Source organism: Macaca thibetana, chromosome 15 (genome assembly GCF_024542745.1).
Source record: "Macaca thibetana thibetana isolate TM-01 chromosome 15, ASM2454274v1, whole genome shotgun sequence".
In the NCBI taxonomy this organism is placed as follows: domain Eukaryota; kingdom Metazoa; phylum Chordata; class Mammalia; order Primates; family Cercopithecidae; genus Macaca; species Macaca thibetana.
Genome location: NC_065592.1, coordinates 21073467 through 21087486, shown reverse-complemented (window position 1 = coordinate 21087486; position 14020 = coordinate 21073467). Strand labels below are relative to the sequence as shown.

Sequence of the window (14020 nt, the reverse complement as noted above, 5' to 3'; positions counted from 1 at the left end):
AAAAGAAGAGTAAATGAATACTGAGTAACAAAAACAAACTATGTTCAATGCACAGGTCCTCCTATTAGACCCCAAAGACATAATAACTAATTAAATTCTAATCAACCACAGAACAGAAAGATCCATTACATCTCATGTAACACAGAGATTGCAAATTCGTGGTTCAAGGAGTGGATTTATTTTTAAAAATGTATATTTCTGAGATTTATATAGGTTGTTTCTTTATTGTAATGTGACTTGATACATTTTTTTCTGGAGATAAATAGTTGCTTTATTCTTTAACCAAAGATACATGCTTCAGTTCACCATATCTCAACTATTCTATATTGTCTCCTCAACACAGGAGACAAATTTAAGTAATCAGAATTCAATATATTTGTCCTGTTAACATTTTTGAAGAAGAAAAAAAAAATGTGTTTCTATTAAAATCGTGGTGGTGGTAGAATGAGTGTTTTATGTGCATCGAGAAAATGGAAGTAGATATGTTCTTTGGGGAAGTAAAGAATAGCCTTAAAAGTTTAATAAGCCAACACTTAAGGTACATAATTTATTTACATTTTAAAAAGTAGGCTTTTGCATTGGAACCCCATGTCAGTTTTATTCATCATTTTACGGAAGGTGAGACTAAGACTAAAGATGTTAGCATCTTGACAAGATCCCATACAGAAGTAATGGAGCTGAGATTATTGGGTCCACATGTTTTTCTCTCCTCCCGCACTTCTCAGCCCCCACCACATGCACCATGAACACATCGTAGAAAATTGGGAAAATGGAGGAAAAAACATTTTATTTAAGCTGTAAAATTGATGTAAATATTTGCAGGGAAAAGAATCTCGCTTATAATTTTACCACACTAAAAGCAAAAAGTTATTTTTTTCTTTTCTGTTACTCTTAATAACTATTATTTTATATTATAATGATGGTATGTATGCAACACTGTGTCCTGTTTTGTTAAAATGTTTTATATGCATTTATTTTTGTCATGATATAGTATTCATCACTATGAAATGTGCATATAATGATCCAATAACAAATGTGCTACAATTTTGTGACCCCTCCTTTTTTATTTCTTTGCGCATTCCCCAAACTTTTCTTTCTCTTCTATTTTGAATTCCATTCCAACCACTCTTCCAATCAAATGAAAAATATTTCACAGGAATTCCCCAAAGCATTTAGACGAGCATTTAGTGGCAGGCTTAAGGAAGGGGTAAGAATCTTAATCTAGGATTCAGAAATTGGTAAATTAAGAAGGAAAATCCAAAGGGAACATTCCAGATTGGCAGGGAAGTAGAAGGGTCTAATGGTTTTTATTAGCAATAGTTCCATAATATGTAGAGGAACCCAAAGATATTAAAGCCAGTTCTTGGGATTCTCATATATGGGAGATGCAGAAGAAATACAGAGAGCAGGCATGCCCTGATTCAGGGCTCAAATTATTTGTCCATTAGATTCCTTCTCACACTTGTTCTTTGTCTATATATTGACTCTTCTATATCTTTAAACGGGTCCAGTCACAGTGTTCTGAAGAATGCTACTGCCAGTCCAGTTGACATTTTTGTATTACCATGACATCCAAGGAAGGAGCAATATTTCCATGCAGAAAAGTCCCAGGGAAGCATGATAAGGCTTGGTTCATGTACCCATTTCCAAATAATTATGGTGGTCAGGAAAATAGACTATTCATTCATTCTTCATTTATGCATTTGTTCATTTGTTTTGCACAGACCCATGTTATGTATTCACTCTCAGGAGATAAGCCTATGCAATCCATTAGCAGATGAAAGGGAATGAGATAGAAGCATGCTAGTATCTACTAGCTAGCACAATAGCTCAAAACTGGAGTGACAAGAAGAGTTAGAATTTGAGGGCTTATGGTAAAGGCAAAATATTAGAAATGGATAAACCATTCTACCAATATTTATTGATCCCTTGAGATTTTCTAAATCCATTGTATGAATTCAAATAATATTCAAATGAACTAAATTTTATTCTGGACCAGAAGGAATTATTTGCTCTTGAAGGCAACAAGAGAAGGAAATGCAAGGTATCACAAAATTGGATTCTGAAGGTGTCAACTAGGAGAGGCACTGATGGGGAAGAGACTGAACTGGAGACAGAAAAGCTTTATGGGGCAGATGAGCTTTTGAAGGATAAATAAGTAATTGTCAAATAGTTATGATGAGCACAGTGTGTGAGAAAGATGGGAAGGAACGTTCAAGCTGGAATAGTGAGGAAAAGCAGGGAGTAAGTTTGGATAAGTGAGTAAAACTTACATTGGGCATGAATTATTTTCATTATGATGTCCGTTCAAAAGACTTAACCCCAACGCTTTTAAATTGTTTGGAAAAACTTTATATTGAAAGTTAAAATGCATCAGAATGAGAAAACCTAAAGGTATTATATAGTTATCAAAAGTAAACTATAAATAACCAGAAAAATATGAAAAGATGCCTACCAGTACTAATTAAAGGAGAGAAAGAAAAACATTTTTATCAAAAGATTCCTAAGTCTAGTTTTAGCAAGGATATGGTTAAACAAGCAACCTTATGCACTTTTGTTCTGACTATAATTTCCTTAAAAAAAAGAAATATGTCCACATGACTTTAATTAAGAATTTTAATTTTAAGAATTTACATTAAGTAAATAATTAGTAGATGGGTGAATATGTTCAATATAATATTCAAATAAGAAAAAAAGCAGCTGATATATCTAAAATCGAGGTGTCAATTTCATAAATGAATTGAAAATAATTCAATAGGCTATGACACAAAATCAGAAAATAATGTGGTTCTATATGTACTTTCTTAACAGGTGACTATAATTTATCAAATTTTAAACAAAAATTTGAAAATTTCAAAGAAATACATGCTGAACTGTGAACAGTGGTCATCTTAGAGGCTTGCAGTGTAAGAGAGTGAAATCATTTATACCTTACGTTATAAATGGTGGTGCTGTTTAAATTTTTTTGTAGCAAGAATTTATTTATTTACAGTCAACAAAACATGCACACATACTTTTAGCAAAAAGAAAGGAAATTATTAAAGAATAAGTGAGTCAGGCAGAAACTGATAACATGACTGACTTGAAAGAAGCAGTGAAAAACAGTAGAAAATGAACTGGCTGTCAAAGTCAAACTGATATGGCGGCAATTAGCTGATGAATTTGAGCAGTGGAAACATTGACTTGGACAGCTGAGATAAAATTCCACTTGAAAAAATATGTCTGGCTGATCTGTTTGGAAGATATCAGCCTGCATATCAATTCGTTCTACAGAAGAAATATCATAGAAATATTTGACTATGCAATACGGGTAGGCTGAGTATTAAGAACACTGGAGATACCCAAATTATAATTTGCAAAACATTAATTAAGCCATTAAGATTCATATTACAAAGGCACTTTATGTATGTGTGTGTATATTTACATATGTATGTGTATATGTATATATAGAAACACATATATATGTGAGTCACCCTGGAGTTTTTTTAAATAACAAGTGTTTCTAACGTAATTAAGAATCAACTAAATTTACAAAACTTTCACTTAACAAAAGCTTGCCACAATCACAGCAGCTGCATGAAGCAAAGCTTATCTGTTGTTCCCCCTTTGATGATCTTTGATGATGTTTAACAGGAATTTCCATTTGGCTGTGACCTTGTGGATCTGGTCAAAATGTACTGCTAACCCTGGTTAGGTCCATCAGTGCAAATAAAATAAAATGGTTGACATTTATATGGTGAAACTGATCAATGTAGACAGGCACTGTGAATAAATCAACCTTTAAAAGTCATAAAATCTGTTTTGTGTAATTTTATATACTTGGCAAAAGCATTTTTATAGAGTCACAATCTTTTAGAATTAGAAAGGCCTCCAATACTCATGTAACCCAGGTTTCTCATCTTACAACTTTAAGAAACAACGTCCAAAGACTTAGAAAACTTAACTCAGGTACCCATTTCCATCAGCTGAAAATGGAGAACCAGAAATATGTCTGCTAAGTTCAACTGCAAAGTCTTTTCCCAATAAGCAATGTGTTATCTCATTTGTTTCTTAAGGTTACAACTTCAGTTCAAAATAGGTGAGGCAGAGAGTATGTTTACTACTGGTTCCTACTAGTAACTACTACTTACTCTAGTCAAGGGTCTATTAAATCTTTCCCTGGCCAGATAGACACACACACACACTCATACATACATTACAATATAAAAGTTTTCATCCTGCAAATCAAGACTTCCCTGTGACTTAAATGTCTTTTCTCCTTACTTGGGCTGTTATCTTTTTTAAAGACCTCACTCATTTCGCATCTGCAAAAAATGATCTGTCTCTATGTAGATGATCCTTGGACATTCATCTTCATCTCTGGCATCTCTCTTCAGGCATCTGCTATGTATTTATAATTGTTTTATGTTTCTTCCCAGTTCTAGAGAAATTCTGAAGCCAACATACACAAGGAAATGTAGGTAAAAAAGAAACTTAGGTAGTAATAAAAGTGTTCCAAGGCATCTGATTGCCTGGACTCAGTTATGATTAAAATGAGCAAGCTCTGTCCCTGCCTCTTCTGCACTTTGGATGCTGAGTCAATGAATACTATCTTTCCCTTTAATTAAATTGGGATTCTGCTATGTATACAACTGACTGGGATGAAGTATTATCTAATAAATACACATACAAACTCACCTATAGATGGATACAGCTACCTATATCTATATTAGTCTATCTAGCTATCATGTTTTGTATCTGATTCCAACTAGATATAGATATAAATATAGAGATAGAGATAAAGATACAGTGCAACTATCGATAGTGAAATATTGTGTTGTACAAAGGTGGCACAATGACACCTCTCATTCCACATGCTCTTCTGCAATGGAAACTGCCATTACTCCATCAAAAGGTGGGGCCTATGTCTTCAGCACCTTGAATATGGGTTGGTCTTGTGATCGTTTTGACTAATAGAATATGTTGGAAATGATATTGTGCCAGTTCTAAACAAATCTTTTAACTCTTTAGGCAACTTCTGCTATCCGTGTCTTGGAATCCAGTCACCATGTAAAAAATATCACTGCCCTGAGACCACCCACCATGCTGTTCAGAAGCCCGAGCAAGTGAAGTCACCGTATACTAGAACAGTAAGAAGTCATGTGAAGGCAGAGAAAGAGAGAGAGGGAGAGAAAGAAGGATAAGGAGGAGGGAGAAGAAGAAGAGGAGAAAAAAGTTAAAAGGAGAGGGGACAGGAGAGAAAGGAAGGGCAGGGGAGGGCAAGAGGAGGGGAAGGGAGGAGAGAGGAAGGGAGGGGAGAGGAGGGCAAGAAGCACTGAGGTGCCAACCTGTGAGTTCAAAAGCCCTTGGATGGGCACGGTGGCTCACGCCTATAATCCCAGCACTTTGGGAGGCTGAGGCGGGCAGATTACGAGGTCAGGAGATAGAGATCATCCCAGCTAACACAGTGAAACCCCATCTCTACCAAAAAAATACAAAAAAAATTAGCCGGGCGTGGTGGCAGGCACCTGTAGTCCCAGCTACTCGGGAGGCTGAGGCAGGAGAATGGTGTGAACCCAGGAGGTGGAGCTTGCAGTGAGTGGAGATCTTGCCAGTGCACTCCAGCCTGGGCGACAGAGCGAGACGCAGTCTCAAAAAATAAAAAATGATAGTAAAAAAAAAAAGAAGCCCTCATCTTGGAAGTGCATCCTCCACCCTAAGCTGTCCCCAGTGAGTATCACATGGATCAGGGAAAAGCTGCCCAACCAAGCACTTCAAAATTTCTAACACACAAAATTGTGAGAAAAGCCAATTGGCTGTTTTGCAGTATTAAAAGTTACAGGATAGCTTTTACACAGAAATAGATAATCAGGAAAAAATAATGTAGAGAAAATCACTTAGGCAAGAAACTTCAGAAAATGTTAAAAATATAGGTGGAAGGTGTTTTTCCTGGAGTACGGAACATGGAAGGATGTTGTAGAAACAAAGCCTATATGGGGCTGATTTGAGTGCCCTCGTGGATACTAAGTAGTATGGACATTGCTGTACCTGTAAGCTAGATCCCTGAATATTTTGATTATTGCAGTGGTTAACATTATCTGAGCTATGAGAGTTAACAGTCCAGACTGGAGAGCCAGACTGCCTCTGTTCTAAGCCCATTCTCTTTCATACAAACTGTTAGCTTTAAGACAATTGCTTTGCCTCTATGTTTCAGTATATCCATCTATAAAATTGGTGTAATAATATTACCTACAGCATAAGGTGTTAGGAAGATTAAATGAATTAGTATTTGCATAGTGCTGAGGACAGTGACCAGCATAGAGATGCATTCAGTTTCAGTTAATCATTCAAAAATGATTGATTTAGACATCTCAGGGTACATATATAGGACTCATTCGTTTATTTTCTGGGGGAAGCGGTTGGGGTAGTTTTTATTTTTTGTTGTGGAAATATATATAACATAAAACTTACCATTGTAACCATTTTAAATTTATAGGCCAGTGGCATTAAGTATAATACATTTTTGTCATTGTGCAAACATCACCACCATTTATCTCCAGAACATTTTTATTTTCCCATACTGACACTCTATACCCATTAAACAATAACCTCCCATTTCCTCCTCCCCTTCACCCCTACAAACCCCTATTCTATTTTCTGTCTTTATGAATTTGACTATTCTAAGTACTACATACAAATGCAACCAGAAGTATTCACCCTTTTGTGACTGGATTATTTCACTTAGCATAACATTTTCAAGGTTCATCATGATGTAGCATGAGCCAGAATTTCTTTCCTTTTAAAGAATGAATAATATTCCATCGTATGTATATATCATATTTTGTTTATTCATTGATCTTCATCCATCTATGGACACTGGGTTGCTTTCATCTTTTGACTATTGTAAATGATGTTGCTATGAGCATAAGTGTAGAAATATTTTTTTCAAGTGCCTGCCTGTAATGTTTTTGGGTATATACTCATAAGTAAAATTACTTCTTTCATGGTAATTCAAGTGGTAATCCTACCTTTATTATTTTTTGAGGAAACACCACACTGTTTTCCACAGTGGCTGCACCATTTTGCAATATCACCAGCAATGTGAGATTGTAACAAGGGTTATAATTTCTCCACATCCTCACCAACATTTGTTATTTAATATTTTAAGTTAATAGTCATCATAATGGATGGCTATTCATTCGTTTAACAAGTAATGATTCGAAATCTACTATGTAAGAGACAATGCATTAGGAGCTAGCCATACAAAAGGCAGACCTGGCCAGCTTGGTTGGTGAGACAGAAAAGTAATTAAGTGTTAGAAAGCCATGTAATAAGTGCCATGAGGCAGTAACCCCTCAAAAGGCATAGAGGAATGACAGCAGGACACCTAACACTACCCAGAGGGTTTCTTATAATAGGTGGTATTATTAGGTGGAAAATCAACCAAGGGAGGGCATTGGCTATGTGACAGCCACAGTATATAGCCAATGAAAAGGCTCTGAGGAAGCAGAGGGGTCATGGAATCATCAGCTCACTAAAAATACTCTTATAGCCAGAGAGAAGAGTGTGGAGAGACTGGCGAGGAACAGGGCCTGAAGATAAACTCGGGTGGGTTCTGAAAAGCCACGTTTTAAATGTCCTCTTCCTGCCTAAATATATCTAGAAGTCCAAATTGCCAGTACCTCAACATGAGACCTTACTTGGAAATAGGATTATTGCAGATGTGATTAGTGAAGATGAGATCATACTGGAGGAGAGTGGGCCCCTAATTCAACACACATAGTGTTCTTATAAGAAGATGGTCCTGTGAAGACAGAGACATACAAGGAGAATGCCCTGAGATTATGAAGATTGGAATGATGCATTTACAAGCCAACCGTTGCTGACAACTGCTGGCAAGCTCCCAGGAGGTAGGAAGAGGCAAGGAAGTATTTCCCTAAAAGTTTCAGAGGGGCCATGCCCTGCCAATACCTTAATTTCAAACCTACAGCCTCCAGAACTGTGGAAAACATAAACTTCTGTTGTTTAAGTCACTAGGTTTGTGGCACTTTGTTGTGGAAGCTCTAGGAAACTAACACATGATGTAACAAACAGTGGAAGTTATCCTAGAAAAAGATGATGGGCCAGTGAAGAAAGATTAGGAACAAGACAGAGAAACTGGTGAGGCTAGTTGGAAAGTCAGAGAGGTGTTTTACATAGTGAGTACAGGGACGGTGGACTCAGATAGACAAACGGAAGAGCTGTGAGATGTTTAGTCCAACAAACACTAGGATTCAGCCATAATAATAATACCAATAAGACTAAAATGATGGTGATGATAGTTAAGAACAAATATTTACTAACTACTTGCTCTTTGCCAAATACTGAGATAAACATTTAATTCTGAATTATTTATTTTGCAAAACACACCTACAATGTAGCAATATTTTTTTACATCTGCCATTATAAGGAAAGCAAGTTTATTTTTTCCTTTTCATTTCTTTTATTTTTTGAGACAGGATCTTGGTCTGTCACCCAGGCTGGAGAGCAGTTGCTTAGTCAGGGCTCACTGCAGACTTGAACCCCTGAGCTCAAGTGATCCTCCTGCCTCAGCCTCCTCAGTAGCTGGTATTACAGGTTCGCATGACCATCTCTGCTAATGAGAGCAAGTTTGGAAGAAGGTTTGTCCAAAAATAAATGGAGATGGATTCTGACTGAATCAGATTTTCTGCAGAGCCTGCATTCAGAGCCATTTATCTCTACTATTTTCATCAAAATGAATAATAGAGGGGTGAGAAAAAAGAATTAAGAATATATTTATATGGATAAATTAAAAATTGCTAAAGCTTAGAAGATTAGGTGAAGAAGAAATGGATGGCGTCATTCAAACAAACAAGAGTGTTGAAATTTGGAGCAGGTGCAGGCCCATGAAGAAGGAAACTGAGTCCTTCTCTTTCGGGGACAACAAATTGCATCATGTCCCCACCCCTGAATGAGCCTGCTCATTTCCTCTGGGTGTTGTCCCCCATCCTGTTTCAGCCACTCCATGAATGACGTGCAGCTGCACTCCCTTCCCCGTGTTCCAGGAAAGCATCTGGAAATAAACAGCACTTAGCCCTGCTGCAGAGACAAAGGCATTGTTTCTTTAATAACACGTCTCTTTGGAAACCGTCTCCAGACCTACTTCACAAGCCCGGCGGTGCTGACCCCGACATGATGTAGCTTGCTCAGTTCTTCTGGGAAAAGGAGCCTGTGGGAGATACAGCGGCTCCCTAAAGAGAAAGCAAGTTGAGATTTGGAGGGGACTTTGATCCCCTTAGAATGCAACAGGCAGGTACTTACTTAAGAATGCAGATGGTGAGATCCACAGTTTATTTAACGTGTGTGTGTGTGTGTGTGTGTGTGTGTGTGTGTGTGTGTGTGCGCGCGCGCGCGCGCGTGTTTGCAAGCATGCTGTTACCTGGAAACCCAGGAGAAGTGAAACATCACTCCAACCAGTGTAATAATGACAGCATACTCTGAAATAACACCTGCTGATATTTATATCATACAGGTGACACTGTTGGGAAGGTAGGAGGTGTTTATTGAGTACATGCTAGGCACATTGTTTATCTCATTTCCTGTATATGCTTCAGTTAACTGCTGCAAAAAAAAATAAATAAATAAAATAAATGAAAACATCAACCATGAAACCTCAGAGGCAAATAAAATAAACGCTCAAATTTATTCATGAGGCTAGAGTCATCTGGTCAGTTCTACTGTTCTGAGCTGATCTCGGTGGGGCTCAGTCAAGAGTGGTCAACAGTGTTTGCGCCAGGCAGCTATGCAGATCGGAGGAGGGCGCTTACATGTCTGAAGGCTTGGCTGGGATGACCAGGCTGATTGAGCACTGTTCCACTTGCTACTTTCTTCAGCAGTCTGTCTTAGGCATGTTCTCATGGGGAAGGCTGAGAAGTAAAAGAGGAAGCATTAACACATGAAGACATGTTGGAGTCTCTCCTTGTGTGACATTTTCTATGTCTCCATTGACCAAAGAAAGTTAAAGGGCTAAGGTAGAAGTCAGCATGGGTGGTGTGGTGGTTAATACTGAGTGTCAACTTAATTGGATTGAAGGATGCAAAGTATTGTTCCTGGGTGTGTCTGTGAGGGTGTTGCCAAAGGAGATTAACATTTGAGTTAGTGGACTGGGAGCGGCAGACCCAGCCACAATCCAGGTAGGCACCATCTAATCAGCTGCCAGAGCATCCAGAATAAAAAGCAGGCAGAAGAACCTGGAGAGATTAGACTGGCTTAGCCTCCCAGCCTCCATCTTTCTCCCATGCTGGATGCTTCCTGCCCTTAAACATTTGACTCCAAGTTCTTCAGCTTTGGGACTCGGACTGGCTTCCTTGCTCCTCAGCTTGCTGATGGCCTATTGTAAGACTTTGTGATAGTCTGAGTTAATACTCCTTAATAAGCTTGCCTTTATATATACATCTATCCTATTAGTTCTGTTCTTCTAGAGAACCCTGATTAATATAGGAGGGCACAAAAGGTTACAGAGTGGGTCCAGATACCAGAGGCTGTGGATACATAGATGTCTTTAGTAGGATCACTGATGCAATCAAGCTACTGCTGTATAGTTTTACAATCAATCCTTGCAAAAATTATAACAATTTTAGAAACAAGAAGCTCAGAAGCCATTTAATGTCATTATTTAACACCACACAGCAAGGATGTTAGAGAGCTGGGACTTTAAGTCATGATAATGCTTGCCTATCTTTCTGTCTGTTTGTATATTTGTTTGTCTCATTCCACGAAATGATAGGAAACTAGGATCTGACAGAATGAAGGTAGAGATGCTTGAAAGCAAGGGATACCAAGCCAGTGTGATGACCTGTAACCCAAGTGTTAGTTACGTCAGATTTGGTTATATGTCATCTCCATACCCTAAGGTACTTCCAGAGCACTCTATACTTCTTCATAATACTCTTCATATCTGTACATTTTTTTTCATTGTCTGTTTTCCCTCTAGAGCAAGGATTAGCCCACTTTTTCTAGATATGGCTGGATAATACATATCATAGGCTTTGTGGACCACACAGTCTGTGTTGTTATTACTCCACTCTACCCCTTTACCAAAGAAGCAGCATTGAAAATAAACAAATGAATTTTTTTTTATAACACATGCCTGTATTATAGAAAACTATAGAAACAGGTGGTGGACTGAATTTGATTCATGGACCATTAATTGCTGACCCTTGTTCTAAGGTACAAACTCCAGATCGATAAGGATTTTGTCCATGTTGTTTTCTCCTGGATTCCTAGAATCAGCATAATAATGTTACATATTGGGTATAAAATAGATATTTGTTCCACAAATCAAGAAGTGTAGTCTTACAGGCTGGGCCATTCTTGGACAATGGATGTGGAATGTCTATGATTTGCAGATGTCAACATTTAAACTTAAGACTGTTATCACTTTACCATTCATGGAACCAAGGCTGCAGCATAGACAAGTTTTGTTTAGAAACTGTAGCAGACTTAAACCTCAGTTTAGGTGCCATAAAAAAAGTGAATGTAAGGACATCTAGGGAGAGCTGGGGATGGGAAATCTAGCATAGATTTCAGCTTGTCTGGAAGTCTAAGTAGTCAAACTTATTGTATTTCTTTAACTGTCATAAAACATACCACAACATCAGTGACTTAAATTAACACAAACATGTTATTCTACAGCTTATAGGTCAGAAGTCTGACAAGATTTTCACTGGGTTAAAATCAAGATGTCAGGAAGGTTGTATTCCTATCTGGATCTGGCAGAACATCTGTGTCCTTGTTTTGTCCAGCTTCTAGAGACCACCTAATTTCTTAGTTTATGCCTCCCTTATTCCATCTTCAACGCCAATGATACTGCATCTTTCTGACCATTCTTCCATAGTCATAACTCTTTCTTATCACAGTCAGCAAATATTCTCTACTTTTAAGAACCCATGTAATTAGATTCGACCTACCCAGATAAGAATCTGATATTCAATCAAAGAACATAATTTAAACATTTTCTATAAATATGTAGCTACTAAAAAAATCTTACTTTCTGAAGATGCAATGGTATTGGAATTTCCATTATTGATTGTTTGCTTTTTGTTAATATTATCCTTCCCTTGCAGAATCTAGGGTTATAAATCCCTTCATTCTCTCTCAAGAGAGCTCCCTGACACTTCTCTTTACTAACAAAACAAACCAGATATAGCACAACAGTACTGAAAATGTTGAATAGAAGAAGGAAGGATAACTGGAATCCACAGCTTTCAAAACACAGACCTCAGTGAGCTGAATGCAATGGTGCTGGCAGACTGAGCCTAGATAATTCCTGCATCTCAAGATTTCTTAGCTGCAGATTGTGAGCTGCAGATAAGCCCAGTGCTTATACTGATGATTCCCTAGAGATGGAAGAGGCTGCATAGACATGAACTAGGATAGACAGAAATCAGAACTTATTTGATTGTGTAAAATTTCCTAGAATTAACAGGAAATATTGAATGAAGACATTCAATATTTGTCTTGATGTTCTTGATTCATTACCTATAGTTTTGAATTTAATGTAGAAATCCATGGGCATTTTAGGAATAAGAGAGGAGATACCATTTGAAACTGAATTCCTAAGAAAGCTAGAATATTTTTTTTAAATCAAGAAAAATTGGGTTACTGTGTTTAAGTCTCAGTTTCTGCTTTTATTATGATTGGATTTTTATTATCTCTACTGACCTCCGTGGATCTTAGTTCCTTCAATAATCAAATAAGAATAATACCAATATTTACCTCATAGATTTTCTATAAAAATTAAATTATGTCTGTTAAGTATTTAGCATCAAATCATTTTTCAATAAATATTGGTAATTCCAATTACATATTAATTAAAAGGACCCAGGGTACCAGGTTAGCATAAGAGTGCATCAAATTCAGACATTCAGGTTTCCCAGGGGTAGCTTGAAGGTATTTGCATTAAGAAAGTAAGCCTCAGAAGAAAAAAGCTGAGAAAGTGGAGTGAGCACATTGATAAACAGTTCTACATGGAAGCAATTCCAGCTTGAGAACCCTTAGGCTGTCTTCTCTCTCTTTGGTTGACTATCAAACACCAGAGATATGGCTTTTTACAGCAACAGACAGAGACAAATTATGCTCTGGATGAGGTAGGGTTTTCTTTAACTACAGTTGAAGTCAAGGTGGGTCAACTTACTGTCAGAATAAAGCCCAAGAAAGCTTAATACATTTAAAGTAAAAGACAAATTGCAGCATGTGTGTGCACACCTGTGTGTACATGCATGTGTGCACAAATACATGCATGCATGTGTGTATATAGTCCAAGTAAAACAGATGTATTTGTGGAAGATAAATCCTGCCCTGTCTTTCCTTTCTAGTATTTATTAAGTCAACCAGGCACTTTTCCAACTCACTTCATTCTCCATTGCCCATTTATTCCACTTATTGAATCTTTAGGGGATCTCCAGAGAGCACCCACCAATTGTGTCGATCATGCCTAGGGCTGCACAACTGTCAAAGAACGTCATACCATAAACTCCATTCAGATCCATTACAAAGTACTTCTTTCTTCTAAATGACTTATGGTGGTAACTGGTTTGAAAAAACAGCTTAGGAAAGGTATTTAGCCAATTTTTGAGATTTAAATTTGAAGCAATAAAATAAAGAAAGCATAAAAACATTTCCTGCATTAAAATAGTGTACTTTTGGCACACACTCTAAAAATTTATCAAATCAATTAACACATTTTTATTTGTAATAGTTCTTAGAATTTTATAGTGGTTTTCTCATAAACATAAACCTAACTGAAGAGAAAAATAATCCCAACTCTAGGTAAGACAGATGCAATTATACACATTTAACAAATGAAAAAAAATTATAACCATACCTATCTAAATATTCAGAGGGTACTTTGTACTGACTTTATATTTTCTAAATTCACCTCCTCTATATATGACTCTCATGAGACCAAGACAACCTAAGAATTGAATCCAGGACACTGGAGCTCTAATTACAACCCTTGTAGTTATTTCACAAGGTAGTT

At 37.2% G+C, this 14020-nt stretch overlaps 1 protein-coding gene across 1 annotated transcript in view; it reads left to right on the top strand.

Moving 5' to 3' along the window:
* Positions 1–1545: 1545 nt before the first annotated feature.
* LOC126938013 (uncharacterized) overlaps positions 1546–14020 on the top strand; it is a 68200-nt gene continuing 55725 nt past the window's right edge. Inside the window, exons 1-2 of the mRNA XM_050762041.1 lie at positions 1546–1596; positions 5011–5129. Of these exons, the coding sequence (XP_050617998.1) occupies positions 1566–1596; positions 5011–5129 (150 nt within the window). The 5' untranslated portion in view covers positions 1546–1565. The remainder of the gene's footprint in view (positions 1597–5010; positions 5130–14020) is intronic.